This window comes from Nyctereutes procyonoides, unplaced genomic scaffold (genome assembly GCF_905146905.1).
Source record: "Nyctereutes procyonoides isolate TBG_1078 unplaced genomic scaffold, NYPRO_anot_genome, whole genome shotgun sequence".
NCBI classification, from domain to species: Eukaryota; Metazoa; Chordata; class Mammalia; order Carnivora; family Canidae; genus Nyctereutes; species Nyctereutes procyonoides.
Genome location: NW_026575133.1, coordinates 49,861,175 through 49,882,670, shown reverse-complemented (window position 1 = coordinate 49,882,670; position 21,496 = coordinate 49,861,175). Strand labels below are relative to the sequence as shown.

General features: G+C 42.0%; 1 protein-coding gene across 2 annotated transcripts in view; it reads right to left on the bottom strand.

Annotated features, from left to right (window-relative positions):
* Positions 1-1,449: 1,449 nt before the first annotated feature.
* The window catches only part of XPO7 (exportin 7), a 40,631-nt gene continuing 20,584 nt past the window's right edge, over positions 1,450-21,496 (bottom strand). For both annotated transcript variants that reach the window (XM_055346095.1, XM_055346096.1), the window contains exons 14-28: positions 19,498-19,633; positions 18,904-18,977; positions 17,651-17,731; positions 16,680-16,743; positions 16,145-16,253; positions 15,066-15,172; positions 12,414-12,502; positions 11,589-11,696; positions 9,580-9,662; positions 9,163-9,377; positions 8,551-8,689; positions 6,625-6,785; positions 5,044-5,142; positions 4,030-4,157; positions 1,450-3,073 (exon numbers count right to left, since the gene is read on the bottom strand). In XM_055346095.1, the coding sequence (XP_055202070.1) occupies positions 2,980-3,073; positions 4,030-4,157; positions 5,044-5,142; positions 6,625-6,785; positions 8,551-8,689; positions 9,163-9,377; positions 9,580-9,662; positions 11,589-11,696; positions 12,414-12,502; positions 15,066-15,172; positions 16,145-16,253; positions 16,680-16,743; positions 17,651-17,731; positions 18,904-18,977; positions 19,498-19,633 (1,687 nt within the window). In that variant the 3' untranslated portion in view covers positions 1,450-2,979. The remainder of the gene's footprint in view (positions 3,074-4,029; positions 4,158-5,043; positions 5,143-6,624; positions 6,786-8,550; positions 8,690-9,162; positions 9,378-9,579; positions 9,663-11,588; positions 11,697-12,413; positions 12,503-15,065; positions 15,173-16,144; positions 16,254-16,679; positions 16,744-17,650; positions 17,732-18,903; positions 18,978-19,497; positions 19,634-21,496) is intronic.

Here is a 21,496-nt window from a genome sequence, read left to right as displayed (position 1 = left end):
CTGAGGGAGAGCAGGTTCTTCTTCAAGTACCCGTGGGAAAGTTTTTTTTTTTTTTTTAAGATTTTATTTATTTATTCATAGAGACAGAGAAAGAGAGAGGCAGAGACACAGGCAGAGGGAGAAGCAGGCTCCAAGCAGGGAGCCCAGTGTGGGACTCGATCCCGGGACTCCAGGATCCTACCCTGGGCCAAAGGCAGATGCCAAACCGCTGAGCCACCCAGGGATCCCCTGGAAAGCTGTTTTTTTATCGTATTCACCACAGAATTAGAATGCCAGGTCACTGGGGTGTGTGACTGGAATGCTTTGCATATTAATGAAGCCTGACCATTTTATATTTCTCTTAGGCTTAGAGATAGACTAAGATGAATCAATCCTATTTGCCTTCTAGCTATGAGAATAGAAATTTTTGCCTTCAAAATAACTTAGGACCAAGACAGTCCTGATAAAACACAGAAACAGCAAACAAAAGTAGCAGGACATCTAGCTAAGTGGCACCTGACCTGGTCTGTCAGTGGAGCATCGGTGGAGCTGGGGTCATGATCTCGTGGGTCTCGGGATCTACTGAGCCCTGTGTGGGGCTGTGCTCAGCAGGGAGTCTACAGGAGGGTGGTTCTTGTCCTCTGCCTCTCCCCGCACTTACACTCTATAAAGTGAATAAGAAAATCTTTTTTTTAAAGTACTGTTCTAGAGCCTGGGATTCATTGGCTATAAATCTACATTAAGGAACAGATACAGATACAATGTTCCTGGTAATGAAATTCTCATACCTAGGAACTACAAAGTATGGGGACGAGAAATAGTCATTAACTATGGTGTTCTTCATTGGTAATTCTGGCCCATTAGGGTAGTATAAGGAAAGTAGCATAGGGGGAAAAAACCGGATCCTTGAACTTGTCAGGGTTTCAGGAATGAAGCCCAGCCCACATAAGAGGAGCAGAGGTCAGAACATTAACAAAGGGGCACCTGGGTGACTCCGTCAGCTTCAGGTTATGATCTCAGGGTCCCAGGATTGAGCCCTGAGCTGGACTCCGAGCTCAGTGGGGAGTCTGCTTGTCTCCCTCTCCCTCTGCCCTTCCCCCTGGCTCCCCTGTACAATGCTCTCTCTTAAATTTTTTTTTAAAAGAACATTAACAAAACTGGGCTTTCTATGATTACTTCTCTGTTGGTTGCCATGTTATTACCTAGTAGAGGTAGAGTGGCTTCACTTTTATAGCTGTGGACAGGAGCATGTATATCAATCTATCTATAGTATAATCTGCCTCAAATAAAACAATCATATTTTTAAAAGAAATTGAGTCAAATTTAATTGAATGAGAAGCTAATTTTACAAGGGTGAGAGGCATCGGTCATCCACTGGCTTTTTTAAGAATGCATGTTTCAGACATTTTTTGTGTGTTTAGAGTGAGACATGGCCCTATAGACACACTAGACTTGATCGCTGAAGCCGGGTCAGTAGAAACCATTGAAGTTTATTGGCGGTCACAATGCTTACACTGTATGCAGCAAACACCCTTACAAGTCTATCCGCAACCTGATCACGCAAGAAAGGATTCACCACACAGTCGCCAGAGGAGAAGGAAAAAAAAAATTAACAGGCTTGTTTTGGGGGGTAAAGGAGAGAAATAAAGATAAAACCTAATTGATGAGTGTCCCATGGGCAAGAGCTGAACTAGAGATGCGTACAACTAGCAGCAGCAATTGTGGAAAAAGTACAAGGCAAATAGCTTTCTCCATTAATTTTCTTCTGTAGGTTAATTTTTTTAATATTCAAAACATTTATTATGGTTTTCATTTTATAAAAATGTATATTTTTAAAGGGTTGGGAGATTGTTAAATACTTCATGCTAGGCAGACCTTGTTATTAAGAACCCCTCCACTGTAGTAACTTCCTCCAGTTCATACATTCACAAGTGCAGGGTACATATATAAATATCCACGCGCACACATCCACACACACTGCCTCAAGGGCTGGGGAAGACTCAAGTTGTGTTATTGGCCACACAACTGGGCCTCTGGTGGACTCATCCAAATGGCTCACCAGGAGAGCAACTGGCTCAATTCCTTCTCTCCGGTCTCTCCCTTTAACAGAGACCGAGAACCCGAAGTCATAGAGTTACATCCGACTTATAAAAGCAAGAGGCATCTGTCTGAGGATGAGGATAAGCAAAGTGGGAAAAAGGATGAAGCTAAGAACACCAAACACTTTTAGCTGGAGTTGTCTGTCACTGCAAGAGGTCAAGGGACCTAGGGCAGCATCTATGGTTGAAGGGGAGGGATGGTGCTCCGCATGGCTTAGAGTTCCTAATAACAAGGGTAATACAGTAACAGGAAGTGATAATTTGGGGGGCAAGGGAAGGGCAATAAGAAAAAATATACATTTGGAATTTTTTACCTTTTTTTTTTTTTTTTTTTTTTTGCCTCTCTACACTGTGTCACTAAATATATCTCTGCACGTTCACACATCCTCGTCCAGTAAAGCTTCAGGCCACCAGAATACACATTTTTTCCTCACTCGCATACATAACCCCTCACATCAGCATTGGTGCACTAGACTCTGTAAAAATTTTTCAGTCACACTTTTTGTTTTTAAACTTGAGTCAATATAAACCTTGTTCAAAATGTTATGAAAAAATGTACATGTTTATACAAGGCAGGTTGTGGCAGGACACCGGGGGTTCCCCACCCCCCCGCCCCCTGGGGTGGCCCCAGGAGGAGGGGGCTGGAGTCTCACACATTTGTGTCTCTATCTCCTCCCACCACCCTTCCCACCCAACCCCCCAGGAACCAGCAGCGCCCTGCCCCCTAGTGAGTGCACTCACACCCCTATTCCCTGGGGAAGTAGCCAGTTGACTTTGCCAGTTTCCCCACACCCCTGGAGGAGGGAGCCAGGGTCAGCCAGGCCCTCTCCCTTGTAATTGTTTGCCCCTCTGGGCCAGACCAAAGGGACGCTGCTCTGTACAGGTAGAGTCCAAGGAGGTGTCAGCTCATCATGTCATTGCTATTCACGCCATAAGTGGAATTCTTCATCGAGTCGTTGACTTCTCGACGGAATGCCGACAGGTTCTGGGTGAACCTGCAGAGGGGATGCATGTAGGTTGGGGGAGGAGGGTGGGAGGGAAAGGTCTTGGCCTAAAATATTTCTGGCAGAGAAGTGGCTACTGAGAGGCAGAATATATGAATCTGCTTCTAAGGTCAGTTAACCTTAGTCTTCAGACCCTAGTGGAAAGCTGGGCTAGTTGTGCACACCTTTCTACCTGACAACCTTGTGGCAGACCCAGAGATCTGGTCAAATCTGGGCTTTGAGGGCCATCTCCGGCTCAGGACAACACAAAAGGCATCTCACAGAGGTGGGAAGTAATCCTCCCAAAGTGAGGACATGAAGAGAAGGAAGTGGTCTCAGGGCTTAGTGCCAGGACGTGCGGTAGCTGCGCATGGCTACTGAACACTAGAAATGTGCTCGGTGCAGTTGAAGAACTCAGCCAAATAAAATGAGGTTAAAATTCAGTTCCCCAATTGTACCTTAATTTTAAATTAAAGTGCCAAATTTCAAATTAATTAAATACAATTTAAATATTAATTCACAAAAGCCTGATACCCAATTCAGTTGACAGCCAGACAACTTCTAAGTGTATATAGGAATCTATTTTGTCAACTGTATATTTTATGAAGTCTTAGTATTTCAAATGAATATTTAGCATCCTAGCTGAGATGCCCTGTTAAGTGCAATACACAGGATCTTGAAGACTTAGTACAATAAAAAAGAAATGTTAAAATTCTCAATTTTTAAATATGGATCACTCATTGACATATAATCTGCATATATTAAATGCAATATATTAAAATGAATTTTGTCTGTTTCTTTTTACCTTTTTTAAAATGTGGCTACTAAAACATTTAAAGTTACTTATGTGGCCTGTTCTATTGGACAGCACTGCTGTAAGATGGCCTCTAAAAGACTCTTAAGGAGTCTCCTATTTCAATGACTTGAGAAATGGCCTAGGACTTCTCGGTAGGGCCCTCTACACTCACCTGTCTCTGTTTTTCGTAAGAAGATTTCGCTCGATGCCTTCCATCAGGTTTTCGAAACACAGATGCATAGCCTGCTGCTTCTCTGGTGGCTGGCTGTTCACGATACTGTTCCTTAGGTCAGAAAAATACTGCAGGGCAGAGTGAGACATGGTAAGGAGAGGAGTTGGGGATTAGCTCTCCCTCATCTGCAGGGCTGAAAGGATGTTCTTCTCTAAGACACAGAATTATCTACCAAATGGGGCACCTTTTCTGAATCAAGTAAGTATTTGCAAGATAATGTACCTTATCTTACTTGAAAATCAAGAGTTTTAAGTGTAAATACTCTAAGGGTCATCTGATCTAGGTTCTTCTTCTTCTTTTTTTTTTTAGGATTTTATTTTTCAAGTAATTTCTACACCCTAAGTGGGGCTTGAACCTACAACTGACTGTGAGATCAACAGTCACATGCTCTACCAGCCAAGCCTGCTAGGTGCCCTGATCCAGGTTCTTTTTATAGAAACCTCTAGACTTCCTTATGTTTGTTTGTGGTAGAGCTGGAACTAGAATTTAGGTCATAGGTGGTCTGCCCTCTAGGTATATATATATATTTTTAAAGATTTTATTTATTTATTCATGAGAGACACAGAAAGGAGAGAGAGACAGACACAGGGAGAGGGAGAAGCAGGCTCCATGGAGGGAGCCTGATGTGGGACTCGATCCTGGGTCTCCAAGATCACACCCTGGGCTAAAGGCGGCGCTAAACCGCTGAGCCACCCGGGCTGCCCCTGTATATTCTCTCCTAATAACACTTCCTCATCCTTTGTCTGAATTGCCACACATGCTGACTTCTAACAGTTCACTGATTATGTGCTGTTCAAAAATGAACAGTGCATGCTCAGAAAGTGGGCTGTTTTCTCTCTGCTTCACCATTGTGGGGTATTCCTATGATGTTTCTTACAGTGCCTTGGAAAATGACAGCCAAACGTGTGTCTATCCATGCTTCTGGCTCTGGGCACCAGGGGCTAGCTCTCTTACCTTTTCATTAAGTAGTATCAAGCCAAGTAGGGGCCGAGACATAGACCACTGGTTCCTACAGTCTTCAAAGATGATGATGTTCAGCACCGTTGACAGCATCTGGAAATGGGAGAATCTGAGGCAGTGATCTAGTGTGTAGCTACCCAGGACAGAATTATAGATTCTAAATGAAGAGTCTGTTGGGTTGAAGGCCTCTTCTGTCTAGGATAAGCCAGGCAAATAGTTTATGAAGCTTTATTTTAATCCTCTATTACAAGGTAAATTTTCTACGATATTTCCTGTCCTATTCTTTAAATTGGTTTGATAATTCCTTTAAAAATGGACCTTCCAAGTTCACCCTTATTTTTGTGGGGAATGGGATGGGTCAAACAATGATTACAGTAGGCAAAATCAATTTACACTACAGCTCCCAGGTACTTGTTTCAGAGGAGACAGTTTTATAACATTCTGAGGATATAATGCAAATATGAATTATTTCATGGTTTCTTTAGAGAACAAAACAGACAAAGATGAGATTGGTTAAAATTAATAGCTAAAAGCTAAATAATCCCATTGATCCCATTTCCTTATCGATTTTTATCTAGTATATTTTTGCAAATCTTACTTCTGGAAACATGCTTCATACAAATGGCAAACATATGGTTTGATCTCTGTGTGGTCAGTTATTTCCTTTTATCCTGCATTCTTTTTAAAAAAATTATTTATTTATTCATGAGAGACAGAGAAAGAGGCAGAGACACAGGCAGAGGGAGAACCAAGCTCCATCGGGCAGGGAGCCCTATGTGGGACTCGATCCTGGGACTCCAGGATCATGCCCTGAGCCAAAGGCAGATCTTAGCCACTGAGCTACCCAGGCGTTCCCTACCCCCGTTTTTAAAAATACTTATTTACTTATTTATGAGACATACACAGTGAGGCAGAGACATAGGCAGAGGGAGAAGCAGGCTCCCCGTGGGGAGCCCAATGTTAAGACTTGATTCCAGGACCCGGGATCACACTCTGAGCCCAAAGGCAGATGCTCAACCACTGAGCCACCCAGGTGCCCCTTATCCTGCATTCTTGTTCCCATTTTGTAAATGGGAGTACAAACTTTACAGCAATGGGTGAACACAGTCATTGTTGTAGGATGGGTCCAAGGCGTAGAGGCTCGTATAATACTTGGAAAAACAATTAAGAACTTTTTTTTCCTTCTGCAGGTTTTTTTCTTTTCTCATTTTAAAAAAATAATTTATTTATTCATGAGAAATAAAGAGACAGAGAGAGACACAGGCAGAGGGAGAAGCAGGCTCCATGCAGGGAGCCCAACGTGGGACTTGATCCTGGAACTCCAGGATCATGCCCTGGGCTGAATGCGGTGCTAAACCACTGAGCCACCTGGGCTGTCCATCCTTCTTCAGTTTTTAAATATCTGATAATTACTCACCAAACCCAAAATCCATGGCAATTTTAAGGCATAAATTTCACTTCAGCAGCATTGGGCTGGTGAGATGTTAGACTCCTCATTTTGCTTGGCTTCTCCTCTCTGAGAGGTTCTTCAATGCAAGACAACCTACATCACCTCCCAATGCTCATGTTCCTTACCTGCTGGATCATCTCTGGATGCTGCTGCATGATATGCAGAAAACGGTCACTCTCCTGGTTTAGGGGTGTCGTCCTCTTCTTGGTGCTCCGTGACAGTTGCTTAAAGAGGTATGTCACGATGTGGTCCAGGCAGGAGCAGCAGCCTGTGCATACCATGGTGTCTAAAAGAATGAGGGGCAGGGGTGGATTAGAGCAGGGATGGAATGGCTGATGGCGACATGGGCAACTAAGGGACTGCCCTCAGCTGAGATCCTTTAGAGGAAGAGGTACCCCAGCAGCCTGGGGACTGTCCCAGTTCAGTCAAGGCCTGTGCTTGGGTGCTTCCTGTTGACCTCTCACCTTCATCATATAGCAAGGTCCAATTTTAAGCTTGAAAGTGACCATGTGGTAATAGACAATATAAATTAGTAGTATCGACATTACTGACTCAATGTGATATGGATATAGGTCTTCTGCTTCATAAAAAATGACAAATAATTTACAACCAGCAAGTATTTCTACTGTGCCAAATATTGTGTTAAGGATTTTTCAGGTATTATCTCCAATTTATCCTCCTGAGAACTCCAGGAGGTAGGTGTTCCATTTTACAAATGAATAAACCAAAGTTTGGAGAGGTTATGTGATTTGCCTCCAGATCACACTGCTAATAACTGGACAAGCTGTGATGGGAATCCAAGAAGTCTGAGTTACTGGAGGAAGGTCATTAAACCTAGCTTCCTACTGCCTAACAACATTTACAATTTGTTAGAGATACCGTATTCCTTATCATCGAAGCACTTTGCGGGGAGCGTGGAGGGCACATAGGGAGCTGCAGACTCATCTCTGCATTTTACAGAAGGGGACACTGCAGCCTGACTTGTGGACAGAACTCTGACAAGGTAAGGCACAGGCCAGAGGACTAAGGGATAAACCATTAAAGAGTCAACCATTCCATTTCTGTTTGTGCAGATGTCCCTCCATTTTCAAGAAGCTATCAAACAGCTTTCCAAAGCAGTATCGGATACCTTGGCTGGACTGTCCTAGGAATGGCTCTGCACCCTGCTGGAAGTAAATGCCTGTCAAAGAAGGGGCGTGGAGGTGTAACCCACCACAGTAGGCAATCCAAAGTCGTTCTGTGTGCACTTGGAATACATTGTGATTATTTTACAGTTGACTTAATCTTCCTATTTAGGTTTGGTTTAGCCTAACATAAAAAAATGGTTTTTATTCTCTGAACACATGCATACCTACTAAGACTCCTTGAAGGCAGCCCAGAAACAAAGGAGTTGACAGGAACCAGATGGAGGAGGATGAAAACTTGTGGAGCTGGTGAGCACATTCCATAGCCTCCTTCCACTATCCTCAGGTAAGAATCCAATACTCTAATAGGGCTTGAGGGCCCGTGTGATCTCCAGATTTGCCCCATCCACCTCTCTCCCCTGCTCCTCCGCACCAGTGTGCCAGCTACCTGGATTTCCCAACTCCTGCCCGCAGGTGCTAGTGCTTGCTGCTCTGCTGCTAGGAAGCCTCTTCACTAACCTGCTAACACCCGTTCAACTTTTTGGCCTATACTTTGATATCAATGCCTTTGGCCAGCCTTGTTTGACCCCACCTCCTCAAAACCAGGAGTTTAGGTATTCTTCCCAACAGCTCTCACAGGACACCCTCTGCATCCCTACTGTAGTGCATAAGTAGGTAAGTGCAGTAAATAGGCACTTATCTACATGTTTGTTTCATCTAGCAGATAAAAAGCTCTGAAACGATAGGGTGGTTATTAATTACTAGATCCTTAGTGCCTAGCAGAGTGCTTGGTCCTCGCTAAATTTTTATGGATGCGAATGTATCCATGGGTCATACATATACCCCAAAGCAGTAACCCTTTTGGACATGGGGGCAAAATTCTCCCTTTCTGTAAAGTGGTAAAAAGCAACCAATCTAGGTGCTCACCAAGTGCAGTAAGTCCTTCAGAAATGGAAGAGAGAATATACATGATGACATGAGGTTCCAGACTTGCAATAAAGTTCATGTGGTCCTGGGTCAGGACTTCCAGTAGTGAATAGTAAGACTGGCTGAGCTTGGGGTAGTCCTGTGGGAGAAGAGGAGGATAAAAGCTGAGGCACTGTTCACCTAAATATTCAGAGAGCAAGATCTTTTTTTTTTTTTTTAGGATTGACTGATTTTAGAGAGAGACCAAGTGAGCATGAACTGGAGGGGCAGAGGGAAAGGAGAGAGAATCTCAAGCAGACTCTCCACTAAGCATAAAACCCGACGTGGCTTGACTCACGACCCTGAGATCAGGGCCCAAGCCAAAACCAAGAGTCAGATGCTCAAGTGATTATGCCACCTAGGTGCTCCAACACGGAGAGCAAGATCCTAAATAAAATAGCTGAGTGCCTTTCAGATGGGAAGACAAAAGAACTAGCTGGAGCTAGCTTATAGTTTCCCAGAGAAACATTCAATCATAGCGTCAGGCAAAATAACAAAAAAACAAAACCCCAAAACAAAAACATCTGATTGTGATGAGGGGCTTGGATCCTGTCAATGAAGCTAAAGACTTACCAGGAGGTCACTGTGGGGAATAGAGAGGAGCAGCTTGATGAAGGTCTGTAGAGCATTGTCCAGCGCATCATCTCCATAGAGACGGAAGACTCCAAAATTGACGTAACTCCCACTGAGGGCAGCCTTCAGCATGGAGAAGCAGATGGAGATGCCCTTGAGCTTCAGTGCATAGACCTGATCCTTTGGGACCTCTCCTAGTGTCAGGATGCGATTGCCTGAGTAGACAGATATGTGATATATACATTTATTCAACCACATTGTAACTGATAGTTTATGTCACCAACTCAACCCTCTTATTCAAAGGCGCTCAATGCCAGCTGCCTATCCTGGCTGTTGCCAGAGCTTGCCTACACTGCACACAGTGTGGTGACTGCACTGAAATTCACTCCCAAGGTTATGCTCCTCTAAGGCACTTACCATACATTGTTATCATCTTGCTGGTTTCTCTGAAGAGTAAGATGCCATTGGGGGAAGAGACATCAAATTGGAGTCGCTGAGACCTGAACAGAGAACACAGAAGCAGAGGAAGTCAGAGGTGTGCTGCTGGAAGACCAGGGTACTTCAGGCTCTCATCTGAGTACTCTGGGTGATTCTTTTTGCACTAAGATGTACATAATTCCTAATGTAGATTAACCAAGTTAAAGATATTTAACCAGTGACAAAATTTCTGTCTTGAAGACTGACATGCCAGACTCAGGTTCTGCTTCTCAAATTAAAAACATTTAAAAGAAACAAAAGTGAGGTAGTAGACGAAATTACTCTCTTAAAATTCTCCATTTGATTAAGTTATGGCTTGTATGACAGTCATTTCTTGGTAGTAGTAAATCACGGCCCCTCAGATATCAGCCTACATTTACCTTCACAGGTTCAGTGGCACCTAAGGGTACCAGGAGAAGGGACTGAGAATGCTACAAGAGAGAGTACATAAGGCAAGCATTTTAAACAATTTGAGTTTTGAGTTCCTGATTGTTCCTTCGACCAGAGAACCTCTTTGGTTTTCACCACCTTTTAATGATTTTCTAGATAGTCTTCTGAAGGACTCTAGTGGTTAAAGCCTCAAACCCAGGAGTCTTTCTTGATTCTTCTTTCCTTTCCTCCCCATCCTGGATCCATCAAGGTCTAGCTCTACAACATGCCCCGAATCTATCCACTTCCTATATGGTTCTTCTGCATCCACTCTCGCCCCTCTATGGTCTCATTCTTTAGATAGTACGGGTATACCTTTAAGTAATGTAAACGAGGTCATTTTAATCCTGTGCTTAAAATACTTCAGCAGCTTCAGAGCAGTGAGAATGCACGCACTTTCCTCGTTACTGCTGTACTAAGTGTCTCCAGGGCTGGGCCTCTGCCCACCTGTTTGACTCCTACTCTGGCCTCCCTCATTCACCATGCTCCAACAAGTGGCATTTTTCTGTCTCAAGTCCCAGTGAGCTCATCCCATCTTAGGACTTTTTTGCAGTTGTTTTCACTGTTTAGGATGCTCTTTCACCTTATTTTTGTAGGGCTACTAGAATCTTTCTTGTCATTCAGATCCTGGCTTAAACATCACCTTTTCTGAGAGGTCAGTTCTCTGACCCTCCTTCAATTCCTGTTATTAACTTTTGCATAGCACTTACCACTATCTGAAATGATTTTTCCATACTCGTTTTACTGTTTGTCTTTCCAAAATGTAATATCTAAGAGGGGAGAGGTTTTGTCTGGCACAACAGCTAGATTAAGTGGCTGGCAGAGTAGATGCTCTCAAATATCTATTTTGTAAATGAATAACTCTTGACTATGAGCCTCCTAGGAGAGAGACTACAGGCTCTATGAATATTACCTACCTCCTCAGTAAGGTAGTCTTAAAAGGAGTGCCATGGCAAGCACCTAAAATTCTATTGAAGTCAAGGTAATGGATTTTTCTTTTCCTCCATCCCTAAATTCTTGGGCAAATTTAAAATTCAGTATTTTGGGAAGCCTGTCTTACTTTCTAAGTAAATCTTTACCCATCCAGCTGCAATTTGCCAAATAGACACCTTTCTTAAAATGGGATATTCTAATGAATCTGGCATCACTCTTGTCTCTCTGAAATGTGAACTTTGAAATGTAGTGTATATGACACCAGTACTAAATGTTAACTTTTATATGTGGGTGGGGAAATCAGAATATTGGTTGCCAGATTCACCTCTTGTAAGGATGAGTTATCTTGTGACTTTCCAGAGTCACTTATTTCCTACGAGCAGCTATGGGTTTGTGTGGCTGGGACACCCTTCTTTCAAACAAACAAAAATATATACACACTAACTTTTAGAGATGTTTTTCAAATTCTGATAGCAGTGAGTCTTATTATCTTCTACAATCTGCCCAAACATGAGATAAAATCTATTCTCCCAGAATTCTCTGATAAAAGGGCAGTTGTGTCCTTTGAAAATCTTCTTCCTGCTTACCTGTTATGAACTAATTCAGCCATCAGCTTGAGCACAGGTGTAGTGCAGGCTGGATCATGGTACCATAGCTCAATTGCCCGCTGAAGAATTGGCATGTAGGATGGATATCTGTAAGTGAAAAGCTAAGGAAGCATTCTAATCCAGAAAGGTACAGAATTGAAAATATTTTCTGCGCTGGGCAAGCACAAACTGTCAAATGGAAGTTCTCCAACTGCCTGTCTCTTGCTTGCTAATCTTGCAGTCTTTCTAACTATAAGGTGCTAAGGTGACTGTGTGCTCCTGAAATTGTAATAGGCATCTAAAAATGCACTGTCATTTACATAATAACTTTAATCTGAAGAGCATCACGTATCTCATATTGTTATTTATTCTCTTTTCCCTTTTGTGACATGAAAGGGAATCAGCTATTTCTGTTATATAACTATTGGAGAAACAAAGGCACTCAGCTTTGAAAGGATTTGTTTAAGGTTATGAATTCAACAAGGTTAGACTTTCTCATTCCTAGGAAAGCTGTCTTTTTTTACTATATTGAGAGGTCTTTTTTTTCTGACTGTAGCAAACTTCACGTGCAGCAGTTCTGCAGGCATCTGTATCTGGGACCCAGAAGAGAAAGTGGGAAATGACCTCATTCATTGCCCCATCCCTCTGACCCAAGCAGGCAGCGTTATGCCATCACACCACTGTGGAATGGCACCTTACACGACACAGGGCAGGCCTTTGGTAGCAACTCTTTGCCTTCGTTGCTGCCTCACTAATCCTCCCGCGCTCCCTTCCCTGATGACTCCACCACTTGCAGTGACAAGCTCCTGGTCTGTATTAGGATACATCCACTCAAACAGCATCATGAAGCTGGTCTTGGCATTGAAGGCGAAAGCTATCCCTCTCAGGTCTCTTACGAGGCCAACCAGAGTTCGCTGTAGTAGAAGGCAAAAATATATTAAAATAGAAGAAAAACCAAATCTATAACCATTTGATGGGGATTTCACAAATGTGTAACCAAATTCTTCCATCACTCAACAAATACTCCTTCCCAGATATTCTGAACTGATCTCTTCCTACTAGGATAGAATCTTTTCACTTGGAAAATCAGTTTTGAAAACTCGCTATATACTAAAAAAAAAAAAAAGCAATGGTTCCTGCTCCATCACAGCAAAAACAGAGGCTAATGAAGTTTTATTTTTTTGCTAATGAAGTTTTAAAATGTGATAACTCATATGTAGAAAGTAGAAAAGTAAAAAAGCTTGACTTAAGAAGAGTTACAAAAAAAAAGAAAAAATGGCCAAAAAGTTCACACAAGAGGCAGAAGGACTATATATCCTAAAGGTCTGGTACCACACCTTATTACAAAGGCATTAATATCATAGGAACTCAAATGCAGACCCTGCTGGAAGACATAGAAGCCTACATGTTACTTCCCCCTTTGCCTGGGGTGTCTGGAAATAAGACTGTGTCAATTCCTGGAGCTGTAAAGTACACTTTTATAGAAGAGACCATACCCTAAGAGGTCAGATACTATGGCTATAGTTACACTGCTAGGTGGCAAGAGGGCCACGGTTAAGATTGATGCCATCAAGACTCCAAATCCAGGGCAGCCTGGGTGGCTCAGCGGTTTAGCGCCGCCTTCAGCCCAGGGCCCGATCCTGGAGACCCGGGATTGAGTCCCACGTCGGGCTCCTTGCATGGAGCCTACTTCTCCGTCTGCTTCTTTCTCTCTCTCTCTCTCTCTCATATGAATAAATAAATAAAATCTTAAAAAAAAAAAAAGACTCCAAATCCAATGAATGCTCTTTCTCAACAGAACTTTTACTTATCCTATGGGCCCTGAACGGCAGTAAGACTATTTTGAAAGGCTAATAATCATCAATAGGCTCAAGGCACGTTTCAGTGTCCTGACTCAATAATTTGTCAAAAATTATTGCACTTCTGCTAACGTAACAGCCCACTTTAGGCAAAGTTCTGTTCCTAACTAAACTGATAAGTTGTTTTCAAGCCCAAGACACAGTCACTTAAAAGACTTATTACATGATGTAACAAAGACATGGATAATGTTTGTAGTTCATGGCCCAAATGGTTCTTTTCATTAATTTTACTTGCTTTGTACTAAAGCAATGGGAAAAAGTGCTGCTAAACTAAAGTGATGAGGAAAAGGGTTACTACTCACTAATACCCCTCAATTATCCTTGGTATTGGTTGGTACTCTAGCTCAAGTAACTGATATGCTCCACACTAACCTCAGCTTTGAATAGTACCAACTCAAGAGGAGAGAGAGCTGGATAAAGTGGTGTTGCTCTCTAACTTCCCTTGTGATTTGGAGACAGAAAACGAAGAGGCTTTCTAAAGATGAAAACAGAATTTTAGAATATTAGGTAAAGCCTAGCATTTTGGGGGCAATACTTCTGGCTATCTGGTGACTGTAATTCAGCTTCAGTGTCGTCATGAACACTGCAAAAATGTCCTACAAATATTAATAGTCTGGTGCTTCTGGTTTTTCTACAGAGACCTACAGATAAGGAGAGCAGGTGTGTGTGAAGATGAGGAGAGCAGAAATTAAGAAATGATATTTCTGAGAGCCAGAAATCAATAACTAAAGGTAACTTTAAAATTCCATATGTATGGAAATTCACAAAGCCTTCTAAATGACTCCTGTCAAAGAAGAAATCTTAATGGAAATTAGATAATACAAAGAACTGAATGATAATGAAAACATTACATATAAAAAGTATAGACTCTGGAGACTTAGATTACAAAAATGTTAATATACTTAACGTTATTCAACTATACGCCTAAAAATGGTTAAGCTGGTAAATTTTATGTTACGTGTTTTTTTATTAAAATAAAAAACAAAACCAAACAAAACCAAAACTGACCTGTGGAATAATATACCTAACAGGGACAGTTGTAGTTTTAAATGATTATATTAGGAAAGAAGGAGGGCTGAGAAGAAGTTAGGATAAAGGAAAAACCCCAAGGAAAATACATGAAAATAAACATAAGGAGTAGAAATAAATGAAATAGAAAACGCAGTTACAGAAAATCCAAACAAAGCAAAACAAAAATTATTATTTTTGTGAAGACTAATAAGATTAGCACATCTCTGGCAGAACTAATAGAGAAAAACAGAGAAAGCACTAATAAGCAGTATTAAAAATGAAAATGGAACATAACTAAAGATATAACAGAAATTAAAAAGGCAATAGGAAAACATATAAAATAACTTTATGCTACTACATTTGAAAATTTAGACAAAAAATCCTAAGTGCTGAAGAACACACTTTAACATAAAAATAAAAGACTTTATAAATAATCTCTACTGGTTCTTCTATTTCAAAATCCCAGGAGTCCAAAGAGATTAAATAAAAAGCAAAATCAGTGGAAAATGTATGGATGAGCACTATTTTCTGCAGTGCTAGCTAATCTAGTCTCTGTCAGGGGCTGCCTAAAAGCAGAAGCTGTTCTATCAGTGGGTGAAAGACTCACCTTTGCCTCTTGCTCGTTGAAACTATTAGTGCTAAACATCTGGGCCACAGCCTCAAACGCTGCTGTGAGTGGCAGCATGAACTGCTCATACTGATCTTCATCCTCTCCTGTAAGGGAAACAACCTTTATAAACTCCAATATAACAAAGTCAAAGCTGCATATGCAAGGTAAGTTAAGATGGTATGAAAGGTGAGCAGACCCAAGGACAATTCAAGGGGGCCCCTTTATCATCTCCACAGGTAATAGTAATTTCAAGAGTGAAATGTATATACAAAGATAATTTTTAAACTAAAAAAGGGCAGAAATCTTCAGTCCAGGGATGTCCATATTTTTTTCAGACACTGAACCATAAAACCATAAGTTCCTATGCGTACAAGATAGTGTATTTTTATTTACTTCTCCTTAAGTGAGAGCTAACACTCAGCTGAGAAAGGACTGAGTCTAGTGTATGAAACCTGACGAGACTCATACTTGAATCAGGTGCTTGTGGAGGCTCTCTTCATATTTCTCTTTTCACTGATCTTCCATAAACCTAGAAGGTTTTGTAATATTCTAGAGTAGGATTAAGCTTAAATAGCTCAAAATGAGGATGAGAGCATTGAGTTTCAGTCATTAGTTGGATCCAAACTGCTAATACCACAACAGAGCTAGACAGGTTCTTTAGCCCTGTTGAGTTCACATGTACTAGTGAACTGGGGCATGGAAAGTTCTGCTGACTCTTAGGCGGCCTTCATTTGGGGTGGAGGGGTTATCTGGCCAAGGAGATGCATTTAGGACTTTCCATTCTTGATGCTCTGAACTTTCAGAGGAGAAATATGAAGAGGTTTTAAAACCACTGCACATAAAAAAATAAAACCACTGCACATCAGATGAAAACTGACACATACTGTTTTTCTCTTCCAGTTACAGGGACCATGAGGGCATGATGTGTTCTTGGTGAAATCAGTCTGTTATTTCAGATAGTTCTGTTACTGTTGAAACAACAGGGAAGACCTCCCCCACTCTAGTCTCCAATGCTCAAGTAAGAATTTAGGACAGTGCCAGACTACAGCACAAGCCTCTAGGATTTATTGCAGTACCTAGATCCACCATGAGGAGACGCCCAAGTGCTGTGTAGAAAGTAGTCCGACACCGCATGTCTGTCAGATTGGACTGATTGTTAATACCCAGAAATGAAAAGTGCTCGCTCTATTGAAAAAAAGAAGACAAGTTAAAAAGATAAAGACATGGGTCACAGGCAGAAGGCAAGCCAGGAACTTCAGAATTACTGAGCCTTTTCAAGCTAATGGCTGTATCGTCATCGTCATTCTTGATTATGAGGGGGGATTAAAAAAATTTTTTTTGATTATTGTTGTTATCTCCAACTAATTTATCTTTGTATGAGTAGAAGTAGGCAGCGTCATCAAAACTCAGATTATCTGGCTCCTGAAGAGCAGCTCAGATGCCAGTTAAGTAGATTCTGGCAGGGTGAAGGGAACCAGGGAGGGGTCTCTGGCTGAGAAGGGGAGGAGGAAGAGCATTATGAACCTCAGCTGAAAACATCTCCTTCATATGGCTGAGGAAGCGTGTGTGGCTGGCTAAAGGAGAACCAGGAAGAGGTGCTAAATCACTCACCGTGTGATTGTTCAGCATGAACTGTACCGCACTAAGCTTCACTAGTTTCCTTACACTACTGTATGTGAAGACAAAGAAAGAAGGTCAAGGAAAGTGTGTACAAATGAAGAATCTTTAATGTAGAATGCAACTTTCTAGGATAAAGTAGTTTCTTTCTTATGAGTTCTATACCCAGATGACCTTATTTTCCTTAAACACTTGAATATAATACCTGCCAAATGAAAAAAAAGATGTGTTCTCTTCTAAGCAGTATTTAACCAATCAATGACAAAATTGACATAACAAACTCCTAAGAAAAGAGAAAAAACCCAGCAGTTTCCCCCAAGAATATCCTAGGGTAGCTTTTCTTGCTTCTAAGTGAATTAAGCCCTAAATCCCAGCCTAAGGCATGCATTGTGTGTGGTGCATCAAGTTCTTTCCTATGCATTTAGAATGGTACTAGCTATGTACAAACTTTGGGATGATTGAGGAAAAAGTCATTCATTTTTACAGGGTTTAGTCTCTGGCAGACCCCTGGTTGTAGAAGGCTGTCTCCGAGCAATTCAAACTTTACAGCAGACTTAGTCCAAGTCAAGAGGGAGTATAACCACTGCTTTTATTGCAGAGCCTATAATCAGGCTCCTCTTACCAAAAGGCTGACAGACAATCAAAATCAAGATGGACTCTACATCACTGAGGATGCAAAAATCTTGGCTACAGAGTGTATACTGATCGGACAGATCTGCTGGGTATTTCTGGATCTTAGAAATAACGAGGGATAAATCTGTAGAAACTGTGGGGTGACTCATATTTGGAGTCTGGAATTATCCCTGGATTCTGTGTGGGTATTGCCTCTGGCTCCTAGGAGAATGGAGGATACCCGAGTACACATAAAACTAAATTAAAGTGGAAACAGCAGGAGGCCATGATTTGTAAGATGGTGGCAAGCCACAGTTCCTGCTGTGCACAGAAGCTGGCTTAGAAAAGGATATCCAATGGAGAGGTCATTGAGAAGCTGTAGTGTCTTGGAGGTGATTGGTTCACAGCGGCCCCAGTACTTCAGGTTGGTGATGCTGGAGGACAAAAAGAAGAAAAAAAGCAGGAGACACTTTTGATATGCCTGGTTTCCTTCAGGGTTGGAGAAGAAGAATATCATCCATCAAGAGTCACCACACATCTGCATCACCAATTCACAGACATCACAACCACAAAAAATGGGTATAAAATCTCCGTACTTACATTTGGTTGACTAGAAAAATTATCCTTCAGATAATCTTCACTACTTGGTTCCAAAGCTACACTGGCCCATACCCAGGCCCTTGGAATTCTGGGGCACTCCAGGGCTGATTTCTGCAGCAAGGGTAAGAGATTTCTGCGGCAGTGATAACATGCAGACGTATGCAATTCTGCACCTGCACCATCCACTGTCAGCTGCAGAATTCTAGTAGCCCTTGCTTCCGGGTTCTTGGCTGGCAGAGTCCTTTAGACCCCCTTTGTTTTTTGCATCTTAAATTATTAACCAGCTCATGGATATGAGTGTTTAGGATTGGGATGGCTGGAAGGGGGTAAAATGTCACTTTGCACACAGCCCTGGGTAGAATATTTGGCTCCTAGTGTGTGCTTTGAGATAGTGAGCTCCAGAAAGGGGAAAAATGTGAACAAAGGGGTATAACTTAAAAAACCAACCAACAAACAAAAACAAAACAAACGAAAAAGGGACAATTAGGAGCTCTAACTTTGAAGACAGTTCAAATAGTACTGTATTTTGCAGATTTAAGGCTCTCAAAGGGTGTGATGCTTCTTGAGAGGAAAAGCCTGTTTTAAAGTGGGGCTCTCCTCCTCGGGCGGGGGAGAGGGGCAAACATAGTGGAAATCAGCACCAGAAAATGAATGCCCCCTCTGAGCATCCCTGGCAGCAGGGTGATTGGGTGAGAGGCTGAGCACCAATCACTGGGGAGGGAGGTCCATTTTGCTAATGCCATGACAGGGTTTCACCGGTGATTCCAGAAGCTAGAGATGAGATTCCATATGAACAAAATTAAATCCTTGCCTGTACAAGCCTGGAATGCTCTGGGGCCGGGCCATATCTCTAAGCACAGCTTGTCACACACTCAAATGCACAATTTTCTGACGCAAACGATCAATGCTGGAATACCAAGGCACTGGCAGCATAATGCCAATATCACATTTTACAGTTGCAACAGGATTGCAAGGGACTCTTGCTGATGGCAAGCCAAACACTTACATTTTTCCTATGAAGACGCTTAGGACCATAGTTTCATCATTCAAGCCCAGAACTTCTGAAAGTCGGCGGTACAGCTGGTGTTGTGTTATTAAGGGAAGAGAAAGTAATCAGAAAATACGGATTAGAAAAAAATCACATCCCAACATTGTTTTTATTCTTATTCAGGGGTTAGATGTGGGAAGAAAATGGACAAAAGTGTAGAAGAAGTCTCTGTTGAAGGGATAAGCTAGTTTCTAAGTATTACTTGATACTGGAGAGATGCTGAGCTATCTTACCAGTCCCCTTCAACCCTTACATTACAAACTGTCAAAACCTTCTGCTGTTTTGGACATCAATTCACGTACAGAGACCAAGAACTGCCAATGTTGAGATCAACAGATGTTTTGACTAGCCATCTGGTAAGCACGTGGAACACTAGAGAAATGGACCCAATTCTCTGGGTCCCAATCAATCTCTCAAAATTCTACAGATGAAGAAGAGACATTTGGACTCCTGATACTAAAATCTGTGTCTGAACTATTATCAGATGTTTCTCAGTCAGCAATTCCACAAGCATAAGTGAGAACCAAGTGGAGCCAAATGAGAGTCTGTTACCTTAGAGGATTTTTGCACCTGGTCCCCAATGTAGATCTTACGAAACTGTTCAAAAAAGCTCAGCATGGCCAATTCTAGCTTCTCATTACCCGCTTGAGCCAAGCGAGAATCTGTTAGGTTCATCAGCTGGAGCACCCTAGAGGAAGAAGAGCAATGATTCTCTCAACAGCAGGATATCCTGGTCACTCTAGAAGATCCGACCTACCCTCAAGTAGTCCTATGTGTCTCCTCTCCTTACCCATCCTATCTAAAGGGCATTCTCTGCAGGCTCTATGCTCTGCTGAGATACCAAAACTCTCCACTTCTGACCCATAGGAACCACAGCTGAAGAATGAATATGAATGACTGGTTGGATGTTTAAAAGTTCCAGTTCACGGAGACTGTAGACTGAGGCAGAACTAATAACTGGCTTAAAAATAGTGGGGGAGGGCAGCCTGGTGGTGCAGCGGTTTAGCGCCGCCTGCAGCTCTGGGTGTGATCCTGGGGACCGGGGATCGAGTCCCATGTCGGGCTCCCTGCATGGAGCTTGCTTCTCCCTCTGCCTGTGTCTCTGCCTCTCTCTCTCTGTCTCTCATGAAGAAATAAATAAAATCTTAAAAAAAAAAAATAGTGGGGGAAAAATAAAACAATACTGGCACCATGGTAATGGTTTTCCTTGAAACTTTTGGGAGACTAAGTGAAGCAATTTATTTTATGAGTCCCAGTACCACATCTATAAGATGAGGAGACTAGGCTAAGCTCATTCTCTTTTCCCACAGAGCCATGAAGGGAATGGACACATGAAGGACAATGTCCACAGGCAGGTAACAGTTCCAAAGACCAAGAACAGGTATGTCACCCGTGACTTCATCCCTTTTCCCCATGCCTTTCCTCCCTCCCCAAAAAAGCATAGTGGAATTGTGTAATACAAGTGTATAAATACTGAATGAATGTTATTACAAGTGAGTCATTTGTCATTCTGATGATGTGAGAACAGGGAGACTGTTTCTGACAAATCACAAGTAAATTAGACTCAGGCGTGATGTTGTAACACACAGTGTGAGAACCAGTATCCAAGATACTCTTTAAACTCAATATATATTAAGACACACAGAGTATCACACAGGCCACTGCATCAGTAAGCTTAATAGCTTTCATCCTTATCAAATCTTGGCTCAACTCTTCAAAAAATGCCAATGTGACACGGCATGGAGACTTTGGTCAGGATTAAGGTACCTAAGGGCAGATGGGCATCTGATAATAGAAAAATGAGGATTTTCAGAAAAAGAATTATGGATTGAAATGCCTGGGAATCAATCTATTTGAAGGCATCATGTTAAAATATGTTTCTCTCCAAGGAGAGCATCTGAAAGTTCAGAACCTTCAGGGTGGCAGGTCCCCAAGGTTGAAATCTGTTCTCACACAATCCTGTAACATGATCTGCCCTTCCACTTGCATTCCGATAGGAGGCTGCAGTGGGTTGTCCAGGGGCTACTGAATGTGTGACACCATGACAGACTGGATGCAGATGCAGATAGGAGAATCTAGCTGACTTCTGGGCTAGACGTTAAAACAAAGCCACTTTCCTCATTAAAATTTTTTAAAAAAGATTTTACTAATTTATTTAAGAGACAAGGAGAGAGAGAGAGAGAGAGAGAGAGAGAGAGAGAGAGAGAGAGAGAGAGAATGAATGAGCACAAACAGGGTGAAGGGCAGAGGAAGGAGCAGACTCCTCCCCTGAAGGGGGAGCCTGACTTGGGAGCTCAATCCCAGGACTCTGGGATCATGACCTGAGCCAAAAGCAGATGGTTAACTGAATAAGTCAACCAGGTGCCTCTAATTTTTTTTGAATAATACTTAAGCATTATTTATGCTGACATGTAATGGGCTTATTACTTTTAAGTGAAAATTTTAAACTTTCTCAGTTTTACTTTTTATTTTTTAGTCATCTCACTGTCCAACATGGGGCTCGAATTCACAACCCTGAGATCAAGAGTCCCATCCTTTACCAACTAAGCCA